Raw genomic sequence first — 26,216 nt, forward strand, 5'->3', positions numbered from 1 at the left:
ATTTTGAAAAATGAGCGAGAAAGAACCAATCGCGTCAGTGGATGGCTGGGTGCCAGCAGAGTTTTTAATGCGCAACAGCCATTTTCTCTCTCCTATGGAAGAAGCTACATTCCGGTTGACATATTATCAATTATATATTGTAAAAACAACCTGAGGATTGATTATAAAAAACATTTGACATGTTTCTACGACCATTTCGGATACTATTCGGAATTTTCGTCTGCGATGTCGTGACCGCTCGAGCCTGTAGATTTCTGAACATAATGCGCCAAACAAATGGAGGTATTTTGGATATAAAAATAATCTTTATGGAACAAAATGAACATTTTATTGTGTAACTGGGAATCTCGTGAGTGCAAATATCCGAAGATCATCAAAGGTAAGCGATTTAATTTATTGCTTTTATGATTTTCGTGACCAATCTACTTGGCTGCTAGCTGGTTGTAATATTTTGTCTACTGAGAGAGATGTTCTTACATTAACCAGTTGCATCTTTTATTATTTTTTTATTTTTTATTTTACCTTTATTTAACCAGGTAGGCAAGTTGAGAACAAGTTCTCATTTACAATTGCGACCTGGCCAAGATAAAGCAAAGCAGTTCGACAGATACAACAACACAGAGTCACACATGGAGTAAAACAAACATACAGTCAATAATAAAGTATAAACAAGTCTATATACAATGTGAGCAAATGAGGTGAGAAGGGAGGTAAAGGCAAAAAAGGCCTTGGTGGCAAGGTAAATACAATATAGCAAGTAAAACACTGGAATGGTAGTTTTGCAATGGAAGAATGTGCAAAGTAGAAATAAAAATAATGGGGTGCAAAGGAGCAAAATAAATAAATAAATTAAATACAGTTGGGAAAGAGGTAGTTGATAGGGCTAAATTATAGGTGGGCTATGTACAGGTGCAGTAATCTGTGAGCTGCTCTGACAGTTCGTGCTTAAAGCTAGTGAGGGAGATAAGTGTTTCCAGTTTCAGAGATTTTTGTAGTTCGTTCCAGTCATTGGCAGCAGAGAACTGGAAAGAGAGGCGGCCAAAGAAAGAATTGGTTTTGGGGGTGACTAGAGAGATATACCTGCTGGAGCGTGTGCTACAGGTGGGAGATGCTATGGTGACCAGCGAGCTGAGATAAGGGGGGACTTTACCTAGCAGGGTCTTGTAGATGACATGGAGCCAGTGGGTTTGGCGACGAGTATGAAGCGAGGGCCAGCCAACGAGAGCGTACAGGTCGCAATGGTGGGTAGTATATGGGGCTTTGGTGACAAAACGGATTGCACTGTGATAGACTGCATCCAATTTGTTGAGTAGGGTATTGGAGGCTATTTTGTAAATGACATCGCCAAAGTCGAGGATTGGTAGGATGGTCAGTTTTACAAGGGTATGTTTGGCAGCATGAGTGAAGGATGCTTTGTTGCGAAATAGGAAGCCAATTCTAGATTTAACTTTGGATTGGAGATGTTTGATATGGGTCTGGAAGGAGAGTTTACAGTCTAACCAGACACCTAAGTATTTGTAGTTGTCCACGTATTCTAAGTCAGAGCCGTCCAGAGTAGTGATGTTGGACAGGCGGGTAGGTGCAGGTAGCGATCGGTTGAAGAGCATGCATTTAGTTTTACTTGTATTTAAGAGCAATTGGAGGCCACGGAAGGAGAGTTGTATGGCATTGAAGCTTGCCTGGAGGGTTGTTAACACAGTGTCCAAAGAAGGGCCGGAAGTATACAGAATGGTGTCGTCTGCGTAGAGGTGGATCAGAGACTCACCAGCAGCAAGAGCGACCTCATTGATGTATACAGAGAAGAGAGTCGGTCCAAGAATTGAACCCTGTGGCACCCCCATAGAGACTGCCAGAGGTCCGGACAACAGACCCTCCGATTTGACACACTGAACTCTATCAGAGAAGTAGTTGGTGAACCAGGCGAGGCAATCATTTGAGAAACCAAGGCTGTTGAGTCTGCCGATGAGGATGTGGTGATTGACAGAGTCGAAAGCCTTGGCCAGATCAATGAATACGGCTGCACAGTAATGTTTCTTATCGATGGCGGTTAAGATATCGTTTAGGACCTTGAGCGTGGCTGAGGTGCACCCATGACCAGCTCTGAAACCAGATTGCATAGCAGAGAAGGTATGGTGAGATTCAAAATGGTCGGTAATCTGTTTGTTGACTTGGCTTTCGAAGACCTTAGAAAGGCATGGTAGGATAGATATAGGTCTGTAGCAGTTTGGGTCAAGAGTGTCCCCCCCTTTGAAGAGGGGGATGACCGCAGCTGCTTTCCAATCTTTGGGAATCTCAGACGACACGAAAGAGAGGTTGAACAGGCTAGTAATAGGGGTGGCAACAATTTCGGCAGATAATTTTAGAAAGAAAGGGTCCAGATTGTCTAGCCCGGCTGATTTGTAGGGGTCCAGATTTTGCAGCTCTTTCAGAACATCAGCTGAATGGATTTGGGAGAAGGAGAAATGGGGAAGGCTTGGGCGAGTTGCTGTTGGGGGTGCAGTGCTGTTGACAGGGGTAGGAGTAGCCAGGTGGAAAGCATGGCCAGCAGTAGAAAAATGCTTATTAAAATTTTCAATTATGGTGGATTTATCAGTGGTGACAGTGTTTCCTATCTTCAGTGCAGTGGGCAGCTGGGAGGAGGTGTTCTTAATCTCCATGGACTTTACAGTGTCCCAGAACTTTTTTGAGTTAGTGTTGCAAGAAGCAAATTTCTGCTTGAAAAAGCTAGCCTTGGCTTTTCTAACTGCCTGTGTATAATGGTTTCTAGCTTCCCTGAACAGCTGCATATCACGGGATCTCTAGGGGCGCTATTTCATTTTTGGATAAAAAACGTTCCCGTTTTAAGCGCGATATTTTGTCACGAAAAGATGCTCGACTATGCATGTTCTTGACAGTTTTGGAAAGAGTTTCAGAATCTGCAAAGATTTTGTCTGTAAGTGCCCCAGAACTCATTCTACAGGCGAAACCAAGATGATACATCAAACAGGAAATGAGCAGAATTTCTGAAGCTCTGTTTTCTAATGTCTCCTTATATGGCTGTGAATGCGACAGGAATAAGCTTAGACCTTCTGCCGTTTCCCCAAGATTTCGGCAGCATTGTGACGTATTTGTAGGCATATCATTGGAAGATTGGCCATAAGAGACTACATTTTCCAGGGGTCCGCCCGGTGTCCTTTGTCTAAATTTGTGCGTAATCTTCAGGTGCGGGCATTTTCTCCTGGGATTCAGGAGAGAAAGCACACTTCCACGAACGATATATCATCGAAGAGATATGTGAAAAACACCTTGAGGATTGATTCTAAACAACGTTTGCCATGTTTTCAGTCGATATTATGGAGTTAATTTGGAAAAAAGTTCGCGTTTTGAGGACTGAATTTTCGGGTTTTTTTGGTAGCCAAATGTGATGTACAAAACGGAGCTATTTCTAATACACAAAGAATCTTTTTGGAAAAACTGAGCATCTGCTATCTAACTGAGAGTCTCCTCATTGAAAACATCTGAAGTTCTTCAAAGGTAAATTATTTTATTTGAAGGCTTTTATGTTTTTGTTGAAATGTTGCGTGCTGGATGCTAACGCTAATGCCAACGCTAAATGCTAACGCTAAATGCTACGCTAGCTAGCTACTTTTACACAAATGATTGTTTTCCTATGGTTGAGAAGCATATTTTGAAAATCTGAGATGACAGTGTTGTTTACAAAATGCTAAGCTTGAGAGATGGCATATTTATTTCATTTCATTTGCGATTTTCATGAATAGTTAACGTTGCGTTATGCTAATGAGCTTGCTGATAGATTTACACAATCCTGGATACAGGGGTTTTTTCATAGCTAAACGTGACGCAGAAAACGGAGCGATTTGTCCTAAACAAATAATCTTTCAGGAAAAACTGAACATTTGCTATCTGAGAGTCTCCTCATTGAAAACATCTGAAGTTCTTCAAAGGTAAATGATTTTATTTGAATGCTTTTCTGTTTTTTTGTGTAAATGTTGCCAGCTGAATGCTAATGCTAAATGCTACGCTAAATGCTACGTTAGCCATCAATACTGTTACACAAATGCTTGTTTTGCATTGGTTGAGAAGCATATTTTGAAAATCTGAGATGACAGTGTTGTTAACAAAAGGCTAAGCTTGAGAGCTAGCATATTTATTTCATTTCATTTCCGATTTTCATGAATAGTTAACGTTGCGTTATGGTAATGAGCTTGAGTCTGTATTCACGATCCCGGATCCGGGATAGGGAGATCAGAAAGGTTAACGCTTGGTATGCTTTCGCCGAAAAGCTTTATTGAAATGTGACACGCCATGTGGATTAACAACAAGCTAAGCTGTGTTTTGCTATATTGCACTTGTGATTTCATGAAAATTAAATATTTTTTGTAATTGAATTTGAATTTTGCGCTCTGCAATTCAGCAGATATTGCTGAAAATGATCCCGGTAACGGGATGGATGCACCAAGAAGTTAAATCCATTATTAAAAAACGGAAAGAAAACAAACCTGCCAAGAGAGGGCCGCCCACAAAAACTCACGGCCCAGGCAAGGAGGGCATTAATTAGAGGCAACAAAGTTACCAAAGAAACCCTGAAGGAGCTGGAAAGCTCCACAGTGGAGATTGGAGTATCTGTCCATAGGACCACTTTAAGCCGTACACTCCACAGAGCTGGGCTTTATGGAAGAGTGGCCAGAAAAAACACATTACTTGAAGAAAATAATAAGCTAACACGTTTGGTATTCGCCAAAAGGCACTTGGGAGACTCCTCAAACTTATGAAAGATGGTACTCTGGTCATATGAGACTAGTATTGAGCTCTTTGGCCATCAAGCAAAACACTATGTCTGGCGCAAACACAACACCTCTCATCACCCCGAGAACAACATCCCCACCATGAAGCGTGGTTGTGGCAGCATCATGCTGTGGGGATGTTTTTCATCGGCAGGGACTGGGAAACTGGTCAGAATTGAAGGAATGATGGATGGCACTAAATACAGGGAAATTCTTGAGGGAAACCTGAGACTGGAACGGTGGTTCACCTTCCAGCAGGACAATGACCCTAAGCATTTTGCTAAAGCAACACTCAAGTTATTTAACTTCTTGGTGACAGGGGGCAGTATTTTCACGTCTGGATGAAATGCATGCCCAAATTCAACTGCCTGCTACTCATCCCCAGAAGATAAGATATGCATATCATTAGTAGATCTGGATAGAACACTCTGAAGTTTCTAAAACTGTTTGAATCATGTCTGTGAGTATAACATAACTTATTTAGCAGGCGAAACCCTGAGGCGCGTGACCAGAAAGCTTGCTACAGTTTGTTTTCCTCCTCCACAGATCATCCCGTCTTCAATTTGATCAATTATTTACGTTAAAAAAATACGTAAAGTTGTATTACAAAAGTAGTTTGAAATGTTTTGGCAAAGTTTACAGGTAACTTTTGAGATATTTTGTAGTCACGTTGCGCAAGTTGGAACCGGTGTTTTTCTGGATCAAACGCGCCAAATAAATGGACATTTTGGATATATATTGACAGACTTAATCGAACAAAAGGACTATTTGTGATGTTTATGGGACATATTGGAGTGCCAAAAAAAGAAATTTGTCAAAGGTAAGGCATGAATTATATTGTTATTTCTGCGTTTTGTGTCGCGCCTGCAGGGTTAAAATATGGTTTCTCTCTTTGTTTACGGAGGTGCTATCCTCAGATAATAGCATCGTTTGCTTTCGCCGAAAAGCCTTTTTGGAATCTGATATGTTGGCTGGATTCACAACAAGTGTAGCTTTAATTTGCTATCTTGCATGTGTGATTTAATGAAAGTTTGAATTTTAAAGTAATTTATTTGAATTTGGCGCTCTGCATTTTCCCTGGCTTTTGGCCAGGTGGGACGCTAATCTGTGGTATGACTTAAAGATTGTTGTACACCAGCGGAACCCATCCAACTTGAAGGAGCTGGAGCAGTTTTGCCTTGAAGAATGGGCAAAAATCCCAGTGGCTAGATGTGCCAAGCTTATAGAGACATACCCCAAGAGACTTGCAGCTGTAATTGCTGCAAAAGGTGGCTCTACAAAGTATTGACTTTGGGGGGGTGAATAGTTATGCACGCTCAAGTTTTCTGTTTTTTTTTGTCTTATTTCTTATTTATTTCACAATCCAAAATATTTTGCATCTTCAAAGTTGTAGGCATGTTGTGTAAATCAAATGATACAACCCCCTAAAATATATTTTTTAATTCCAGGTTGTCAGGCAAAAAAATAGGAAAAATGCCAAGGGGGTGAATACTTTCGCAAGCCACTGTAGAATAGAACAATGTAGATGGATGGGAGACCATGAAGTAACAGCAGCCTCTCGCTGTGTCAATGCACAGTCTCTGATGCAGTCTTCAGAGAACACCATAGAAACAGAATGACTAAAGCTGCTATCTGCAGGGGGCGTGAGGACATGTGATGTCATGTCATGGTGAAGGAATATTAAATACAGCCACACTTTGAGATTGTGTTTTTGTGACTGTCAGGGTGTGTTTGTTTGAGACTGTGATTATGTCAGTGTGTTGGGGGTGTGTTTGTGTATGCATCTGTGAGACAGTACGCAGTGTGTGAATGTGTGTGTGACAGTATATATGCACTCTGTGTGGGTGTGTTTCTATACGACTGGCCGTCTGTCTGATTTGTGTGTGTTTCTGTATGACTGGCCGCTGTCTGATCTGTGTGTGATTCTGTACGACTGGCCGCTGTCTGATCTGTGGGAGTCTTTTTCTCAGCATTTTGGGACACAATTCCATTCTAATTCCCTGAACATCCAAAACGATAATCCCAAAAATATTAAAACTTTTTTTTTTGTCTACAGTTCCCCCAGTTCACAGAGAAGAAAAAGTCAAGTCATGACAAAGCAGAATTACAGACAGATGGATAGATAGATAGGTATCTTCATCTGTGTGATTCCTCTTCTCTCAATGCCGCTGCTATATAATTACAGAGCGATAGAGACCTAGAGTCTCAGTGGCTCTGTCTGTCAGTGTGAGTCCTTCTGTGAGTCCATCTCCCGTCTGTCAGTGTTTCTGTCTGTACTGTAAGTCTTCAGTGTCGTAGCAGAGGCTTCCTCGTCAGTGGCTGTAAAGAGGAGGAGGTGGCTGAGGTAACATTAGCCATGGCCATCTGACAGGGGCATAGATCATCCAGAGAGAGAAGGAGGGAGAGGGGGAGGGAAGGAGGGAAAGAAAGAAAGAGGGAGTGGGAGGAAGAGAGATAAAGAGGTAGAAGGGGAGGGAGGGAGAGAGAGAAAGAGGTAGAAGGGGAGGGAGGGAGAGAGAAAGCGGTAGAAGGGGAGAGAGGGAGAGAGAGAAAGCGGTAGAAGGGGAGGGAGGGAGAGAGAGAAAGAGGGAGAGAGTGACGTCCATAGAGAGAAGGGGGACAGACATGGTAAAAGGTAAAAGGACTAAAACTCCTGTCTCTTTCACACTTGACAGATGACGTCAACGAAAAACAAATCAATATAAAGACAACCTGCCAGTGACAAGTCTGATTCCTCTCTTACAGTCCCCTACTCTCTCCTCCCTCACTATGACCTGGTGCTGCTACAATACCCTTAGGGACACTGAGATACACACTGGTGTCACTACCAGCTCAGACCACAAGAGGCCCTGTGGGCCCTCTGCTCTCTAATTCAATGTGGGTGCATCTCAACAGCACAACAGATCCTCCTCTCCGTCATCTGTACTGATTTGAGAAAACAGCGTAGTCGATTCTTACAGAACATTGACTTTCCACCTTTCAAGTTATTTAATATCAGTACAGATGGACAGGAGTTGATGACTTGCCTAAAAAAAATAAATTATGAAGCCGTTTTAGACTGTTGCATCTTCTGTGTGATTGAGGAAAGGAGAGGAGGCAGAGGAGTACATTACCATGATAGTTGTCACAACGACTGTCCTGTTCTCAATGTTTGTGCTGTCGTTAGACAACAGCACCTCATTCTGGACCAGAACCAGTTTGTCAATGTCGTTCCAGTAGCCAATCTGAGAGAGGAAAGGGAGAGGTGAAAACTAGACAAAACTGCATTTTCATAAAGCCCAAATAATATCTCCGACATGCCTGTGTGTCTATTCCTACCCGTTGTGGTTCGTTGCTCTTCAGTTCAAACATGTCCATGGTGTAGTTGACTCTGCGGCCGTAGTGGTCAAACTGTATGTTACCTGTTAGACCCTGGATACGCACCTGGAGACAGGACAACAGAGAACACAGGTCAGAACAAAGAGCAATAAGGAACACAAAGGACCAAAGAATACCTGTTTGAGTGTGCGTTCCATGTCTATGCCCTGGTTCCAGGGAGCAGCTGGGTTGGCCAGACAGTCTCCAGCATTTCCTCTACGGGAGATGTCTATCTTCTGACGACGCAGGTTCCTGAAGGCCTCGGCCATCACCAACACCCCGTCATACGTCAGAGACGAGGTGTACTGGGGAGAGAGGAGAGGGAAGAGGAGGAAAAGGAGGAGGGAGAAAGAGTTTATTAGATGATTTTACATCAACAGCGTAGAGCCTTTAACAGACATGATGAAGCCTGTTTTAGGAATCAGGAAATGCCTGTTTCATGCTATGGGTTCCTCTCTTGACAAAACACTGGATTAGTTATGTACAAAATAAGTCCCATCTATGTGAATGAATGGATCCCCATGAGACCCATCTGCGCCAGTAAGATCATGATTTGAGAGATGAGGTCTTCGGAGGAGGCTTATCTGACTGACAGCTCTGTAACAGGTAAGACACGTAGCACTATGGAGGTATTCACACACAGCAGGGAGACCTCACAACACACACACACACACACACACACACACACACACACACACACACACACGCGCGCACACACACTGCTACAGAGGCAGTCAAAGCCACAGCAGGAAACATTCACATCATGACAGAGACCAAACTGAGGAGGAGAAGAGAAGAGGAGGAGAGGAAGGATGAGGGGATGATAAACTCAGGGGACGCACTTCACATCAGGTCAGTGTCACTCTGACATGTCTTCCTTTCCTTTCTCACTCTGTGTGTTGGGGTGGTTATATACCATGCCGTTTTGTCGATCTTCTCTTGATATTTTCTCAGGGCTTTCTTTGAGAACTGACATGCTTGTTCTTCTGTGACCCTGAAAGTCTTAATACTCCTTGACAGGTATTAATAAAACACAACCTGTCCTTAGTTCTAACATTGTAATTGATTGTGATTGATGATGATACATAAAGCTGCCCATTTAATTGTACGGAAAGGGCCTTGTCATTCACTAATGAAGTACACATCTATATCCCGCTGACTGGACAGAGAAATGTTTGTTATTTTGGTCTTGAAAGGTGTCTCCAATAATGGTTTGATGTCAGCATATGACATTTGGTTTCATAGCATATTCCAGAAACAGAATACTGAGAATGACAAACTCAAAATCTCACTACACTTACACCAGTGGAGGCTCCCCAGAGGAGGAAGGGGAGGACCATTCACTCCAGTGAATTCCACAAAATGTTTAATTGCAAGACATTTAAAAAGTTATGTTTAGATAAAACTATAATAAATATAATCACGTCACCAAATAACTGATTAAAATACACTATTTTGCAAAGAAGGTCTACAGTAGCCTCAACAGCAGTCTGTAGGGTAGCACCATGGTGTAGCTGGAGGACAGCTAGCTTCCGTCCTCCTCTGGATACATTGACTTCAATAGAAAACTCTGAGGCGTCCTCCAGCCCAGTGGCGTAGCCTTGGCCTACCTAGTTTGATCTCAGGGCTACCCCAAAAATGCCCCAGAAATGATAAAATGTGAATTGTGTAATATTTTTTACATTTTTAAAAGAACCGCATGTGAGAAGTATTTTCTATGGGTCATTTTATTATAATGTAACAAAGAAATGTGCCGCGACAATCAAGTTGGCTTCCGACTATTTGTTACATTTAAAAAAAATCATACAGGGGTTTCCCTCAACAACCTGGCAATGTCACGTGGCTAAACTTTGTAGTGCATAGGCTAGCAAGCTCTACCACGCTAGTTTACTGGAATTGACTCACCAGCCAAGGTAATTTAGTAGTTCTAGCATTGGCAAACCAAATGTTGATCGCTAGGTTTTTGAGGCAAAGGAGTGTGTTCCAGAATCAATCTACTGATAGCTTCCAGAATAAGACATTAACAGGTGGGGTCAGGATAGAAACAATCGCAATTGCCATCACAACAGCCAATGCCACATTGAGCCAGGCATACTTGCCTACCCCACCGTCTCCTCTCGTTCTTGATACTGCGGGCGGGGGTGACCCTGCAGTAGGTCCACCGACAGATGTGTCTGCCGTTGATGAACCAGCCTGTCAACCAAAGCTAGCAAAGTCCCCTTCAAGTATGATAAATGGCAAATCACGCTGCTTCTCTTCAAGGTGGTATGACCAGTTCGTGTGGATTGAGTATAGTAAAGCAAAAGGTTGTACGTTTTGTAGGCACTTTCCTGGGGCAAATGTCAAATTCAGATTTATACGAGATGGATTTAAAAACTGGAAACTCACAACAAATGCTTGCTGCAAACACAGGAATAGCAAATTACATTCTAATGTCCTTGCAAAATGTGAATCCTACAAGGCGACCCATGGGCCTAGAAGTCGTGGGACTGTGTTGAACCAAATACATGGTGATGCCTAGAAGTCGTGGGACTGTGTTGAACCAAATACATGGTGATGCCTAGAAGTCGTGGGACTGTGTTGAACCAAATATATGGTGATGCCTAGAAGTCGTGGGACTGTGTTGAACCAAATACATGGTGATGCCTAGAAGTCGTGGGACTGTGTTGAACCAGATACATGGTGATGCCTAGAAGTCGTGGGACTGTGATGAACCAAATACATGGTGATGCCTAGAAGTCGTGGGACTGTGTTGAACCAAATATATGGTGATGCCTAGAAGTCGTGGGACTGTGTTGAACCAGATACATGGTGATGCCTAGAAGTCGTGGGACTGTGTTGAACCAGATACATGGTGATGCCTAGAAGTCGTGGGACTGTGTTGAACCAAATATATGGTGATGCCTAGAAGTCGTGGGAATGTGTTGAACCAAATACATGGTGATGCCTAGAAGTCGTGGGACTGTGTTGAACCAGATACATGGTGATGCCTAGAAGTCGTGGGACTGTGTTGAACCAGATACATGGTGATGCCTAGAAGTCGTGGGACTGTGATGAACCAAATACATGGTGATGCCTAGAAGTCGTGGGACTGTGTTGAACCAAATACATGGTGATGCCTAGAAGTCGTGGGACTGTGTTGAACCAAATACATGGTAATGCCTAGAAGTCGTGGGACTGTGTTGAACCAAATACATGGTGATGCCTAGAAGTCGTGGGACTGTGTTGAACCAGATACATGGTGATGCCTAGAAGTCGTGGGACTGTGTTGAACCAGATACATGGTGATGCCTAGAAGTCGTGGGACTGTGTTGAACCAGATACATGGTGATGCCTAGAAGTCGTGGGACTGTGTTGAACCAGATACATGGTGATGCCTAGAAGTCGTGGGACTGTGTTGAACCAAATACATGGTGATGCCTAGAAGTCGTGGGACTGTGATGAACCAAATACATGGTAATGCCTAGAAGTCGTGGGACTGTGATGAACCAAATACATGGTGATGCCTAGAAGTCGTGGGACTGTGATGAACCAAATACATGGTGATGCCTAGAAGTCGTGGGACTGTGTTGAACCAGATACATGGTGATGCCTAGAAGTCGTGGGACTGTGTTGAACCAAATATATGGTGATGCCTAGAAGTCGTGGGACTGTGTTGAACCAAATACATGGTGATGCCTAGAAGTCGTGGGACTGTGTTGAACCAGATACATGGTGATGCCTAGAAGTCGTGGGACTGTGTTGAACCAGATACATGGTGATGCCTAGAAGTCGTGGGACTGTGTTGAACCAAATATATGGTGATGCCTAGAAGTCGTGGGACTGTGTTGAACCAGATACATGGTGATGCCTAGAAGTCGTGGGACTGTGTTGAACCAGATACATGGTGATGCCTAGAAGTCGTGGGACTGTGTTGAACAAGATACATGGTGATGCCTAGAAGTCGTGGGACTGTGTTGAACCAAATACATGGTGATGCCTAGAAGTTGTGGGACTGTGATGAACCAAATACATGGTGATGCCTAGAATTCGTGGGACTGTGATGAACCAGATACATGGTGATGCCTAGAAGTCGTGGGACTGTGTTGAACCAAATACATGGTGATGCCTAGAAGTCGTGGGACTGTGATGAACCAAATACATGGTGATGCCTAGAAGTCGTGGGACTGTGTTGAACCAAATACATGGTGATGCCTAGAAGTCGTGGGACTGTGATGAACCAAATACATGGTGATGCCTAGAAGTCGTGGGACTGTGTTGAACCAAATACATGGTGATGCCTAGAAGTCGTGGGACTGTGTTGAACCAAATACATGGTGATGCCTAGAAGTCGTGGGACTGTGTTGAACCAGATACATGGTGATGCCTAGAAGTCGTGGGACTGTGTTGAACCAGATACATGGTAATGCCTAGAAGTCGTGGGACTGTGTTGAACCAAATACATGGTGATGCCTAGAAGTCGTGGGACTGTGTTGAACCAAATACATGGTAATGCCTAGAAGTCGTGGGACTGTGTTGAACCAGATACATGGTGATGCCTAGAAGTCGTGGGATTGTGTTGAACCAAATACATGGTAATGCCTAGAAGTCGTGGGACTGTGATGAACCAGATACATGGTGATGCAAACATGGATTTTATAGAAAGAAACCGTACACATGTTAAAGTGGTCATAGATATGGTCCTAATGTGTGTAAAGCAGGATATTCCACTCAGAGGGCATAGAGAAACCGAAAAGGCAATCAACAAAGGTAACTTTTTTGAAATCTTCAATTTCATGTCAAAGTATGACTCAGAAATACAAAACAGGCTTAATGAGCTACCTCGCAATGCCACGCTTCTGAGCCCCGAAATTCAGAACGAGTTGCAGCATCATTGTTACTGTGGAGAATAAAAAATGAAGTTCATTCTGCCACACTAGCAGATGAATATAAAGATCAATCTAAACTAGAAATTCTTGCTGTGTGCATCCGATACATTCATGCTGAAATGATTAAAGAAAGAGCTGTTGGGTTTATGGAAACCGCTGATTTGTCTGTGTTGCAACCCCTGGAGTTGGATCCCACTCTGTGTGGGTTTTGTTTCGATGGCGCTTCAGTCATGTCAGGGAACAGAGGAGGGGTACATGCCCTACTAAAGCAAACGTTTAAGCAAGCTGTGTCGGGACGTCAGTACTTTCTTTGACACAGTAAACCAGCTGCACACATTTATGAGTGGATCCCAAAGACATGCTCCATTCATGAAGTACAGAAAGAGTTGCATCCCGATAGACCATGTATCGAGCTAGAAAGATCCACGGATATACGGTGGAGTTAAAAATCAGTGTCTGTGAGTAAAGTGCTGTTACTGCTAGATGTCATTTTAGAGGTTCTTGCAGAGTTTCCAGAGGCTTGTGGACAAACCAAATTAGAAGCCGATGCCCTCTTACAACAAATCCAGAACAATACGTTTTTATTCCTGTTAGTCCCATTTAGTAAATTGTTTGACACTAGTGATTTTGCTACGAAGGGATTACAAAGCTCTACATTATCTGTGATGGACGGTATTGGTTTAATTGAAATCCTCAAAAGCAGCTTTTCTACATTCAGAGAACTCAGGGGAGACTTTGATAAAGTTCTCAAGCTAACTAAAGAGATAACGATTAATCATGATATTAGTAATTGGGATGTGAAGACATCACGGCAACGAAAACTGCCTGTAAAAAACTTCACTGGAAAACATCCAGCATAAAGAGTGACAGTGACCTGAGGCAACTTTGCAACAATATTCTAGACAGACAGATTACTGTGTTGAACTCAGAATTTCAAGAAGACACATACGGGATCATGCAAGCAGCAGCCTCCTTTTCCAAAGAATCCCAAACCTGCGGCCTTAAAGAGCAGCTGAAGACCACATGCGACCATTATGCAATGTCAATTGAGGATGCTGAATTCACTGTTCTTATTCAGCAGAGTTGCAAAATGATCATGGGAAAGAGTGACATCTCCTCCATAATGAGTGTACTTGACAGTTGCCCTGATGATATTTTCCCTAATATAAACTCTCTGTTAAGGATCATTGTCACACTTCCAATGACATCATGCAGTGTGGAGAGACTTTTCTCAACAACAACTAGGATAAAAAAATCATCTTCGCACATCAATGACAAGCGCCCGGCTGAACCACTTCCGTTTGCTGTCTTTAGAGCGTCAACTAACAGATACATTGGATTGTGATGAAATCATCACCATATTCAACTCAAAGCCTCGCCGTCTGCACCTTGTGATGTAGGTCATGCCTTATGATACGTCTATTAAAGGTAAGGTACCATTTCATAGTACTACCACCTGCCATGGTATAAATTGTAACATCAAATATAGGCTTGTTTGCCCATTGAGATTAAAGTGCGTCTGAAGATTAGTTTTTTTGTTGTTGGCAATTTGGCAACTGGTCTAAAATGACTGTCTTATTTTAATATGCTGGGATAGGTAAATATTTGTACATGTAACGAGGTTGCTCCAAGTGCTATGACCTAGTATAAAATGATTGTATTACGAAATAATATATGGTACACGTCGCAAAATAAATTAAATGAAGTAGAAAAAAGGAATATCCACAATTTTCTAGGCCTATCCCCCCAAAAAGATCTGTCTACGCCCCTGCTCCAGCCTATCAGAGCTCTTGTAGCATGAACTGACATGTTGTCCACCCAATCAAAGGACCAGAGAATTAATATAGTACAGAAAGCATATGCTACAGCTATCTAGCACTGCAGTGTTTAAAATGTGGTGAGTAGTTGAGAGAGAAAGACAACAGTTGAACAGTTTTGAACAAATTAATTTCTTCCAAAATGACAAAGCAAGAGAGTAATAGAGAGATATTGTCATTTTTTTTTCTCACTTTCAGTTTCACTTACTTAGCTAGCAAAGGCAGCTAGCTAGTTTAGCCTACTGAAACACTCTGCTCAGAGCGATGCTATGTTAGCCAGCTGGCTATGACTTTCCAACACAACACTGCAACTCTTCCATGTCAATGTAAGCTTTTGGTATTACTAATGGCATTACATTGGTCTAATGATTACACCCTATAGCAGCTAGATGCAGGCAAGCGTGTGCAAGGCGGTATTGAATGTCACTGTCTGTCCATGTGTCACTGCCTGTCACCTCAAATGTGTCTCTCGACCTGTGTTCACCTACTTACTGTACGTTGTAAACTTTCATTCATATGCTAGGTTGCAGCAACCTCATGGTGGGTATAGGGGAATTTTGAGTATCATGTAGTAGCCTAAACCTATCTATGTTACATTGAACTGGGTGAATGGAATATAAATGACAGTCATTCAATATGCTGTAACAGAAATAAGGCCATGCTCATGAAAAAAAACATCCTCCCTAATTTTAAAAACGGCACTGACCTAGTCATCCTAGGGCAGAGCTAGTCATCATAGGGCAGAGCTAGTCATCCTAGGGCAGGGCTAGTCATCCTGGGGCAGGGCTAGTCATCCTAGGGCAGAGCTAGTCATCATAGGGCAGAGCTAGTCATCCTGGGGCAAGGCTAGGGCTAGTCATCATAGGGCAGAGGTAGTCATCCTAGGTTAGGGCTAGTCATCATAGGGCAGAGCTAGTCATCCTAGGTTAGGGCTAGTCATCATAGGGCAGAGCTAGTCATCCTAGGTTAGGGCTAGTCATCATAGGGCAGAGCTAGTCATCCTAGGGCAGGGCTAGGCATCCTAGGGCAGGGCTAGGCATCATAGGGCAGGGCTAGTCATCATAGGGCAGAGCTAGTCATCCTAGGGCAGGGCTAGTCATCCTAGGGCAGGGCTAGTCATCCTAGGACAGAGCTAGTCATCATAGGGCAGGGCTAGTCATCCTAGGGCAGGGCTAGTTATCCTAGGGCAGGGCTAGTCATCCTAGGGCAGGGCTAGTCATCCTAGGGAAGAGCTAGTCATCCTAGGGCAGGGCTAGTCATCCTAGGGCAGGGCTAGTCATCCTAGGGCAGAGCTAGTCATCCTAGGGCAGAGCTAGTCATCCTAGGGCAGGGCTAGTCATCCTAGGGCAGGGCTAGTGCATCTTAGTGCAAAGCGTGCTGGATGAATACTTAATGCTGAGATGGACAACCATGGAGATATGGAGAGAGAGAGATTGAAGGTGTAAACGTAATGTAAACTTGAAGGTGAAAATCTAAATAGCATATTTTACCATATAGCTTCCCTATCAAAACAAAACATGTCAAGCAGACAACATAAGAACACAAAAACCAAAGAAAGAAATTGAGAAACCTACCCAACCAAAAACATAGAGACTCAGAAAACCTGAGCCTCCGCCTTCACTATGGTGAATCTGTAACGATGTACGCTGAGAGTCGGGAAGCAAGTTAAGGGAGTGAATATTTAATAAATAAACAGAACATCATGCAAAACACGAAACACAAACGGCACACAGACAGGAAACAGAAACAATAACGCCTGGGGAAGGAACCAAAGGCAGTGACATAAATAGGGCAGGTAATCAAGGAGGTGATGGAGTCCAGGTGAGTGTCAATAAGCGCTGGTGTGCGTGACGAGGTGTGTGTAATAATCAGCAGTCTGGTGACCTAAAACCCAGAGAGGGAGTATACGTGACAGAATGACTAAAACAATATAGAAATACACTACGGAAAGCAGATCAGAAATCAGCTTAATAATGTAATTGAAGAATCCATAGAATCTAACCGCTTCTTGGAAAATTGGAACTTACTAAACAAACAACAACACAAAGAGTTATCTATCCAAAACGAAGATGAAGAACAAATACCTAAAACATATTAATGATCAAATAGAAATATTAGACTCACCTATTAAAGACTACCAGAATCCACTGGATTCTCCAATGATATTGAATGAACTACAGGACAAAATACAAACCCTCCAACCCCAAAAAGCATGTGGTGTTGATGGTATCCAGATCACAAATTCCAATTGGCTATACTTAGACTCTTTAATATCATCCTCAGCTCTGGCATCTTCCCCAAAATGTCACCCCAATGACTCCGGTGGGATACAGCATACGTCAACAGCAACCTTTGGGAAATCCTCTACATTATCATTAACAGCAGACTCATATAATTCCTCAGTAAAAACAATGTACTGAGCAAATGTCAAATTGGCTTTTTACCAAATTACCATATGGCAAACCACATATTCACCCTGCACACCCTAAGTGACAAACAAACAAACAAAAAAAAGGCATAGTCTTCTCATGGTTTGATGATTTCCAAAAAGTGTTTGACTCAATTTGGCATGACGGTCTGCATTTCAAATTGATGGAAAGCGGTGTTGGGAGAAAAACATACAACAATATAAATTCCAGATACACAAACAACAAGTGTGCGGTTAAAATTGGCAAAGAAATACACACATTTATTTCCACATTCCGTGGGGTGAGACAGGGATGCAGTTTGAGCACCCCACCCTCTTCAACATATACATTGCATTCAGAAAGTATTCAGACCCCTTTTTCCACATTTTGCTACGTTACAGCCTTATTCTAAAATTGATTAAATACATTTTGTTCCTCATCAATCTACACACAATACTCCACAACGACAAAGCAGAAACAGGTATTTAGAAATGTTTGCAAATGTATTACAAATAATAAACAGAAATACCTTCTTTTATGTAAGTTTTCAGACCTTTTACTATGAGACTCGAAATTGATTTCAGATGCATCCTGTTTCCATTGAACATCCTTGAGATGTTTCTACAACTTGATTGGAGTCCACCTGTGGTAAATTCAATTGATTGGACATGATTTGGAAAGGCACACACCTGTCTATATAAGGTCCCACAGATGATGTGCATGTCAGAGCAAACACCAAGCCATGAGGTGGAAGGAATTGTCCTTAGAGCTCCGAGACAGGATTGTGTCGAGGCACAGATCTGCAGCATTGAAGGTCCCCAAGAACATAATGGCCTCCATTATTCTTAAATGGAAGAAGTTTGGAACCACCAAGACTCTTCCAGAGCTGGCCACTCGGCCAAACTGAACAATCGGGGGAGAAGGGCCTTTGTCAGGGAGGTGACCAAGAACCTGATGGTAACTCTGACAGAGCTCTAGAGTTCCTCTGTGGAGATGGGTGAATTTTCCAGAAGGACAAACATCTCTGCAGCACTTCACCATTTAGGCCTTTATGGTAGAGTGGCCAGACGGAAGCTACTCCTCAGTAAAAGGCACATGACAGCCTGTTTAGAGGCACTTAAAGACTCTCTGCTGCTTTTTAATGATTTGTTATTCTCATCTCTTACTTTTTGGGGGGATTTTCTTAAAACTGAATTGTTGTTTAACTTTTTATGGCTGCAGGGGCCGTATTGAGTAGCTTGGATGAAAAGGTGCCCATTGTAAACGGCCAGCTCCTCAGTCTCAGTTGCTAATATATGCATATTATTATTAGTATTGGATAGAAAACACTCTAAAGTTTCCAAAACTGTCAAAATATTGTCTGTGAGTATAACAGAAGTGATATTGCAGGCGAAACCCAGAGGAAAATCAAAACAGGATTTGGCTTCTATTTTGAAAACTCCATGTCCCATAGCCTCCCTTTGCTGGATTTAAAGGGATATGAACCAGATTCCTTTTCCTATCGCTTCCTCAAGTTGTCAACAGTCTTCAAACATAGTTTCAGGCTTTTATTTTGAAAAATTAGCCAGAACGATAACATCGTGTCAAGTTTTGCTTGACAGAGTTTGGATAGGTATTGCTTTTCCCTCTCCTACTGTGAAAGACATTTTCGGTTGATATATTATCAATTATATATTTTAAAAACAACCTCAGGATTGATTAGAAAAAACGTTTGACATGTTTCTGTGGACATTATGGAAACTATTTGGAATTTTCGTCTGCGTTGTCGTGACCGCTCTTTCCTGTGGATTTCTGAACATAACGCGCCAAATAAACGGAGGTATTTTGGATATAAAAATAATCTTTATGGAACAAAAGGAACATTTGTTGTGTAACTGGGAGTCTCGTGAGTGAAAACATCCGAAGATCATCAAAGGTAAACTATTAATTTGATTGCTTTTCTGATTTTCGTGACCAAGCTACCTGATGCTAAGTGTACTTAATGTTTTGTCGTGCGATCGATAAACTTACACAAACGCTTGGATTGCTTTCGCTGTAAAGCATATTTTCAAAATCTGACACAACAGGTGGATTAACAAAAGGCTAAGCTGTGTTTTCCTATATTGCACTTGTGATTTCATGAATATAAATATTTGTAGTAATATTTATTGAATGTAGCGCTATGCTATTCAGCGGTTGTTGATGACACTTATCCCGATAGTGGGATTGCAGCCATAACAAGTTAAGGGCTCGTAAGTAAGCATTTCAATGTAAGGCCTATACCTGTTGTATGTGCCAAGTGACAAATACAATTTGATTTGATTTGAGACCATGAGAAACAAGATTCTTTGGTCTGATGAAACCAAGATTGAACTCTTTGTCCTGAATGCCATGTGTCATGTCTGGAGGAAACCTGGCACCATCCCTATGGTGAAGCACGGTGGTGGCAGCATCATGCTGTGGGGATGTTTTTCAGCGGCAGGGACTGGGAGACTAGTCAGGATCGAGGCAAAGATGAACGGAGCAAAGCACAGAGAGAGCCTTGATGAAAACCTGCTTCAGAGCACTCAGGACATTGACTGGGGTGAAGGTTCACCTTCCAACAGGACAACGACCCAAAGCACACACTCAAGACAACGCAGGAGTGGCTTTGGGACAAGTCTCTGAATGTCCTTGAGTGGCCCAGCCAGAGCCTGGACTTGAACCCGATCGAACATCTCTGGAGAGACGTGAAAATAGCTGTGCATAGTGTAACACTTACTGTTAATTTTTTATTGTTTATTTTACTTTTGTTTAATGTCTATTTCACTTGCATGTCCATGTAACATATGTTTCCCATGCCAATACAGCCCTTTGATTTGGAGAGAGGGAGAGAGAGGTGTGGGACACTATGTCTGTGTTTCCTGCTGCTTCTCGGAGTCAAAGTGTGATTGGCTAAAGAGCTGTGGCAGAAGAAAATAGTTCTCTCTCCAACATGATTCTAGAACCATCTGCAGCAGTGTGAGTGTGTGTGTACCTTGGGTGGGATGTCAGAGCCTGGGTACTCTCTCTGGTCCAGTTTGTTCCAGCGCTGCATCAGTTTGAGGACTATTGGCTTACTGAAGTCAACCAACTGGAACCCTGTGATGTTAGCCCCACCATGCATAAATCTCTCTAGAGATATGTCTTTAAAACCCTGGAGGGAGGGAGGGGCGGGAGGGAGGGAGGGAGGGAGGGAGAGGGGGAGAGGGGGAGAGAGAGAGGGAGGGAGGGAGAGCTGTTAGGCACAACTGCATTTGAAGATTACCCTGGCTTTGCCTGAACATGGAAGCTCTGAGACAGGGATGGACCTTCTTTTCCCAAGCTAGAGAGAGAGAGAGTGGGGGACGGAGAGAGAAAGGGAATGCACTGTCTGAAGTGCCTTCAAACCATTCTCCTCACAAAGACATGGTTCTGTCTGTCTGGCTCAGAGTTGACTCACATTTTCCTCAGGGACAAGGTAAACCACAGCCACCTGCCTGAACCCCTCTGTACATACCACAACCTTCCCCCTTTCTCTCTTCTCCTCGTCTCCTCTCTTTCATCTGCACTAATCTAAAAAAACATGTAATGTGGATGGGGACAGGGGTATTTGTTTTCACTTGCTCAGTTGGTTCATGTTAGCAGAGATGAAGGAGAGCAGGAGGGGAGCAGACAAGGAAATGAAACCACTTTAGACTATTGGGATGCACTAAGAAGCCACACACAGACTTACCAGGTTGGCCAAGATGTAATGGTAGCCTTTGACATGTTTCCCCACACTAACAGCCTGGAGAAATAGAGGAGGAGAAGAGGAAAATAGAGGAGGCGAAGAGGGGAGAACGAAAGGGGATGAGAGGGGAGAAAGGAAGAGAAGAAATTGAATGGCTATCCTGAGAGAGAGAGAGAGAGAGAGAGAGAGAGAGAGAGAGAGAGAGAGAGAGAGAGAGAGAGCAAAAAGAGAATTACTTAACACATTGGAAAGAATTAACAAAATATCTCAGCAAACTAGAATGCTATTTGGCCCTAAACAATACCTGACCACTGTTACTGACCCAAAATTTAAGGAAAGCTTTGACTATGTACAGACTCAGTGAGCATAGCCTTGCTATTAAGAAAGGTCGCCGTAGGCAGACCTGGCTCTCAAGAGAAGACAGGCTATGTGCTCACTGCCCACAACATGAGGTGGAAACTGAGCTGCAATTCCTTACCTCCTGCCCAATGTATATTAGAGACACATATTTCCATCAGATTACACAGATCCACAAAGAATTAGAAAACATCCAATTTTGATAAACTCCCATATCTATTGGATGAAATACCACCGTGTGTCATCACAGCAGCAAGGTTTGTGACCTGTTGCCACAAGAAAAGGGCAACCATTGAAGAACAAATACCATTGTAAATACAACTTTTGTGATAAACATTTTTTTTTATTGTTTATTTCACTTTTGTTCTTTATCTATTTCACTTGCTTTGGCAATGTAAACATATGTTTCCCATGACAATAAAGCCCTTTAAAATAGAGAGAGAGAGAGAGCAATCTCTGTCGGACTGATGATGCCTCCATGCCAATACTACTGAGCCTGCTGTTCCTGGGCAGACCACTGCACAGGTGTGTGTGTGTGTGTGTGTGTGTGTATTTGTGCGTGTGTCCGTGCTTGTAGTTGCTGGTGTGTGTCTGCCCATATTTGTCAGACCAGTAGACAGAAAGGGAGACCTGGCCAGAAGAGGAAATGATGCATGCACAGGGAAGTAGTGACAGATGGCTGACCAATGGGACATTACCCTGGAGCTGGGGTCAAAGATGACAGCAGCAGAGAAGAGGCAGACAGACACACCTGTCTCAACTGTTAGAGTCACAGTCTGGCCGTCAGTAGATGTGTTCAGTGAAGAGAGGAGGAGAGGAGTACTAATGCGCATGAACTACCACAAGGCTGAGAGAGAGATTGTGTGTGTGTAAGGGTGTGTGATGTTGAGTTCTGTAGGCACCTGTTCTAGAATGCTCTGCAGTCTCTCATCAGACTCACCTGTTATAGAATGCTCTGCAGTCTTTCATCAGACTCACCTGTTCTAGAATGCTCTGCAGTCTCTCATCAGACTCACCTGTTCTAGAATGCTCTGCAGTCTCTCAGGGAGACTCACCTGTTCTAGAATGCTCTGCAGTCTCTCAGACTCATCTGTTCTAGAATGCTCTGCAGTCTCTCATCAGACTCACCTGTTCTAGAATGCTCTGCAGTCTCTCAGACTCACCTGTTCTAGAATGCTCTGCAGTCTCTGACTCACCTGTCCTAAAATGCTCTGCAGTCTCTCATCAGACTCACCTGTTCTAGAATGCTCTGCAGTCTCTCAGACTCACCTGTTCTAGAATGCTCTGCAGTCTCTCATCAGACTCACCTGTTCTAGAATGCTCTGCAGTCTCTCATACTCACCTGTTCTAGAATGCTCTGCAGTCTCTCATTAGACTCACCTGTTCTAGAATGCTTTGCAGTCTCTCAGGCTCCAGGTCGATGACATACTTCCTCTCCTGCCGGCGGTCCAGGTCTTCTAGCAGACGACGGTACGCTGCCTCGTTGAAACTCTCCACGCAGATGGCACTCACCTGCACAGAGTCAGAGCAATTAACCAGTGTGTGTGTGTCTGTGTCTGTGTGTGTGCGTGCGTGTGTGTGTGTGTCTGTGTTTGCATGTGTGTGTGTGTGTGTCTGTGTGTGTGTGTCTGTGTTTGCGTGTGTGTGTGTGTCTGTGTGTCTGTGTTTGCATGTGTGTCTGTGTTTGCATGTGTGTGTGTGTGTCTGTGTGTGTGCGTGTGCGTGTGTATGTGTCTGTGTTTGCATGTGTGTTTGTCTGTGTTTGCATGTGTGTGTGTGCATGTGTGTCTGTGTTTGCATGTGTGTCTGCGTGTGTGTGTGTGTGTGTGTCTGTGTTTGCATGTGTGTGTGTGTGTGTGCGTGTGTGTGTGTGTCTGTGTTTGCATGTGTGTCTGTGTGTCTGTGTGTGTGCGTGTGTGTGTGTCTGTGTTTTCATGTGTGTCTGTGTGTCTGTGTGTCTGTGTGTCTGTGTGTCTGTGTGTGTGCGTGTGTGTGTGTCTGTGTGTGTGTGTGTCTGTGTTTTCATGTGTGCGCCCATGTGGTGCTCACCTGCCAACCGTTTTGACCTGCTCGCTCCATGATTGCCTGTAGGATGGCATAACCTAGACAACAGATCAGAGACACAAAGACAACCAGACATCATCAATCTGGAGAGATGCCAAAAATTACATTTCAGAAAATTGAAGCTGAAGATTAAACAAATAGATCAAATATTTAAGTAAACAAAAACAGTCTCTTGGAACAATCAAACTAAACAGAAATATTGCAAAACACTCTAAATGCCAGATGCCCCTTCCTTCACTGGCATCCTCACTCTGTCCCTCTTTCTTCTTGTCTGTCTAGTGCAACCCTTCACTAAAGTACAAGTCACTGTGCTTGCTTCGGCAGCACATATACTAAAGTACCCGTCACTGTGCCCCCAGGTACTGTCCTGATCCCCTGTCTCTGACACCTCTGCTGTCTGTTCCTTTCTCTATCACCCTCTGTCTCCCCTCTGTCTTTCTGTCACTCTTTGTCTCTCTCACCCTGATGTTTACATCATTATGTCCACAGTTCCCCCAAACACTCCCGGCAGCCATCAACAACAGCTGTCCCAGTGTAAACACCCCTCAGCTGGAGGCTAACAGTCTGTCTGTCTGTCTGTCTGTCCAGGCTATATGTCTGTCCAGACTATCTAACAGTCTGTCTGCCTGCCTGGCTGTGTGTCTATCTGATTGTGTCAAGACTGTCTGTCTGTCTGTCTGTCTGTCTGTCTGTCTGTCTGTCTGTCTGTCTGTCTGTCTGTCTGTCTGTCTGTCTGTCTGTCTGTCTGTCCAGACTATCTAAAAGTCTGTCTGTCTGTCTGTCTGTCTGTCTGTCCAGACTATCTAAAAGTCTGTCTGCCTGCCTGCCTGTCTGTCTGTCTGTCTGTCTGTCTGTCTGTCCAGGCTATATGTCTGTCCAGACTGTCTGTCTGTCTGTCTGTCTGTCTGTCTGTCTGTCTGTCTGTCTGTCTGTCTGTCTGTCTGTCTGTCCAGACTATCTAACAGTCTGTCTGTCTGTCTGTATGTCTGCCTGTCTGTCTGTCTGTCTGTCTGACTGACTGTCTGTCCAGGCTCATTGTCTGTCTGTCCTCACTATCTAACAGTCTGTCTGCCTGCCTGCCTGCCTGCCTGCCTGCCTGCCTGCCTGCCTGCCTGCGTGTCTGTCTGTCTGTCTGTCTGTGTCAAGAATATCTGTCTGTCTGTCTGTCTGTCTGTCTGTCTGTCTGTCTGTATGTCTGTCTGTCTGTCTGTCTGTCTGTCCAGACACACAGACTGTGTGTGTCCATACTGTGCAACAGTGTGGCTCTGTGTCTGTCTGTTTGCTTCCATACTGTGTAACAATGTGTTAGTCAGTCTTTCTGTCAGTCTGTCTGTCTGTGTCCAGACTGGGTGTGTCTCCTGGCTGGAGCCTATCCCTGACTATACAACAGACAACAGGAGAAATGTAACAATGAAAAAAAAACAGCTTTATAGACCCAGAATATCAGTTGACACATGAACACATAAAAGAAGGCTTGGGAACGGATCTTTGTGAACCAATGAGCACACAGCTTCCCAGTCAAAAACACATGTAGGCCTACAAAATCCTCAGTGTGTTTCCACCTGCCTATCTCCCAGTTTCAAAAGCTTTACAACAGATGAACCCTCAGTAGCTGCGGAACCTAAACCTGAGTGTGTGTGTGTGTGTGTGTGTGTGTGTGTGTGTGTGTGTGTGTGTGTGTGTGTGTGTGTGTGTGTGTGTATATGTGTGTGTGTGTATATATATATATATGTGTGTGTGTGTGTGTGTGTGTATGTATATTTGTGTGTGTGTATATATATATATATATATATGTGTGTGTGTGTGCATATATATGTGTGTATATATATATGTGTGTGTGTGTGTGTGTGTGTGTGTATGTATATTTGTGTGTGTGTATATATATATATATATGTGTGTGTGTGTGTGTGTGTATGTATATTTGTGTGTGTGTATATATATATATATATGTGTGTGTGTGTGCATATATATGTGTGTATATATATATATATGTGTGTGTGTGTGTGTGTGTGTGTGTTTGCATATATATGCGTATGTATGTGTGTGTGTGTGTGTGTGTGTGTGTGTGTGTGTGTGCCATGCTGTCTGCAGAGCATGGAGCATAAAACAGATCCCTCTTACTGCCCATTTTCCACCACATTACCGACAGCACGGGGCTGATGGGAAATGCTAATGAACGGCCCTGCCTCGGCGAGTCACGGGTGAGTGAAGCGGAAACCGCACCTACAATCCCCTTGGTGTCGACCTAGCCAAGCCGGGCCACAGAGAGACTGGCAGAAGGGAGACACACACACACTGAGAAAATGCATTGTGTGGCGGGACTGGCACTGCTAGCCACTCAGAGGGCATCGAGACCCTGGCATGGCGAGTGGATGTGGGAATGTCTGGTTCAGGGTTCCGTGATGAGTATTCCCATGACGATAGTCCAGAGCGGAGGGCATCAGCTGTGTCCAATTTGTCAGCACACACAGCATCAAGGGGACAAGCTCACTTTAATTTCTGTCAGCCTCTCCACAGATAATCACAGTCACAGTTAGTTCAGTAACAAGCTGAGCTAATGACTGGGTTGAGCTGTGAGAATAACTGGGTTGAGCTGTGTGAATGACTGGGTTGAGCTGTGAGAATGACTGGGTTGAGCTGTGTGAATGACTGGGTTGAGCTGTGTGAATGACTGGGTTGGACAGTGTGAGTGACTGGGTTGAGCTGTGTGAATGCCTGGGTTGAGCTGTGAGAATGACTGGGTTGAGCTGTGTGAATGACTGTGTTGGACAGTGTGAGTGACTGGGTTGATCTGGGTGAATTAGTGGGTTCAGAAGTCTTCATGATTGGGTTGAGCTGTGTTAATGAATGGG

General features: G+C 43.5%; 1 protein-coding gene across 9 annotated transcripts in view; it reads right to left on the reverse strand.

Annotated features, from left to right (window-relative positions):
- The window catches only part of LOC110507210 (glutamate receptor 4), a 161,386-nt gene that overhangs the window by 73,433 nt on the left and 61,737 nt on the right, over positions 1-26,216 (reverse strand). For 8 of the 9 annotated variants that reach the window (XR_005040098.1, XM_036965801.1, XM_036965797.1 and 5 more), the window contains exons 4-10: positions 23,350-23,402; positions 22,681-22,812; positions 20,947-21,000; positions 20,230-20,388; positions 8,279-8,446; positions 8,103-8,207; positions 7,898-8,008 (exon numbers count right to left, since the gene is read on the reverse strand). Coding sequence is in view for 8 of the 9 variants with exons in the window: in XM_036965801.1 (XP_036821696.1) it covers positions 7,898-8,008; positions 8,103-8,207; positions 8,279-8,446; positions 20,230-20,388; positions 20,947-21,000; positions 22,681-22,812; positions 23,350-23,402 (782 nt within the window). In the remaining variant the exon portion in view is untranslated. Of the gene's footprint in view, positions 1-6,214; positions 7,104-7,897; positions 8,009-8,102; positions 8,208-8,278; positions 8,447-20,229; positions 20,389-20,946; positions 21,001-22,680; positions 22,813-23,349; positions 23,403-26,216 lie in introns of those variants that run through there. The other variant, XM_036965804.1, reaches the window with a different exon arrangement.

The sequence above is a fragment of the Oncorhynchus mykiss genome, chromosome 27 (assembly GCF_013265735.2).
Source record: "Oncorhynchus mykiss isolate Arlee chromosome 27, USDA_OmykA_1.1, whole genome shotgun sequence".
NCBI lineage: Eukaryota > Metazoa > Chordata > Actinopteri > Salmoniformes > Salmonidae > Oncorhynchus > Oncorhynchus mykiss.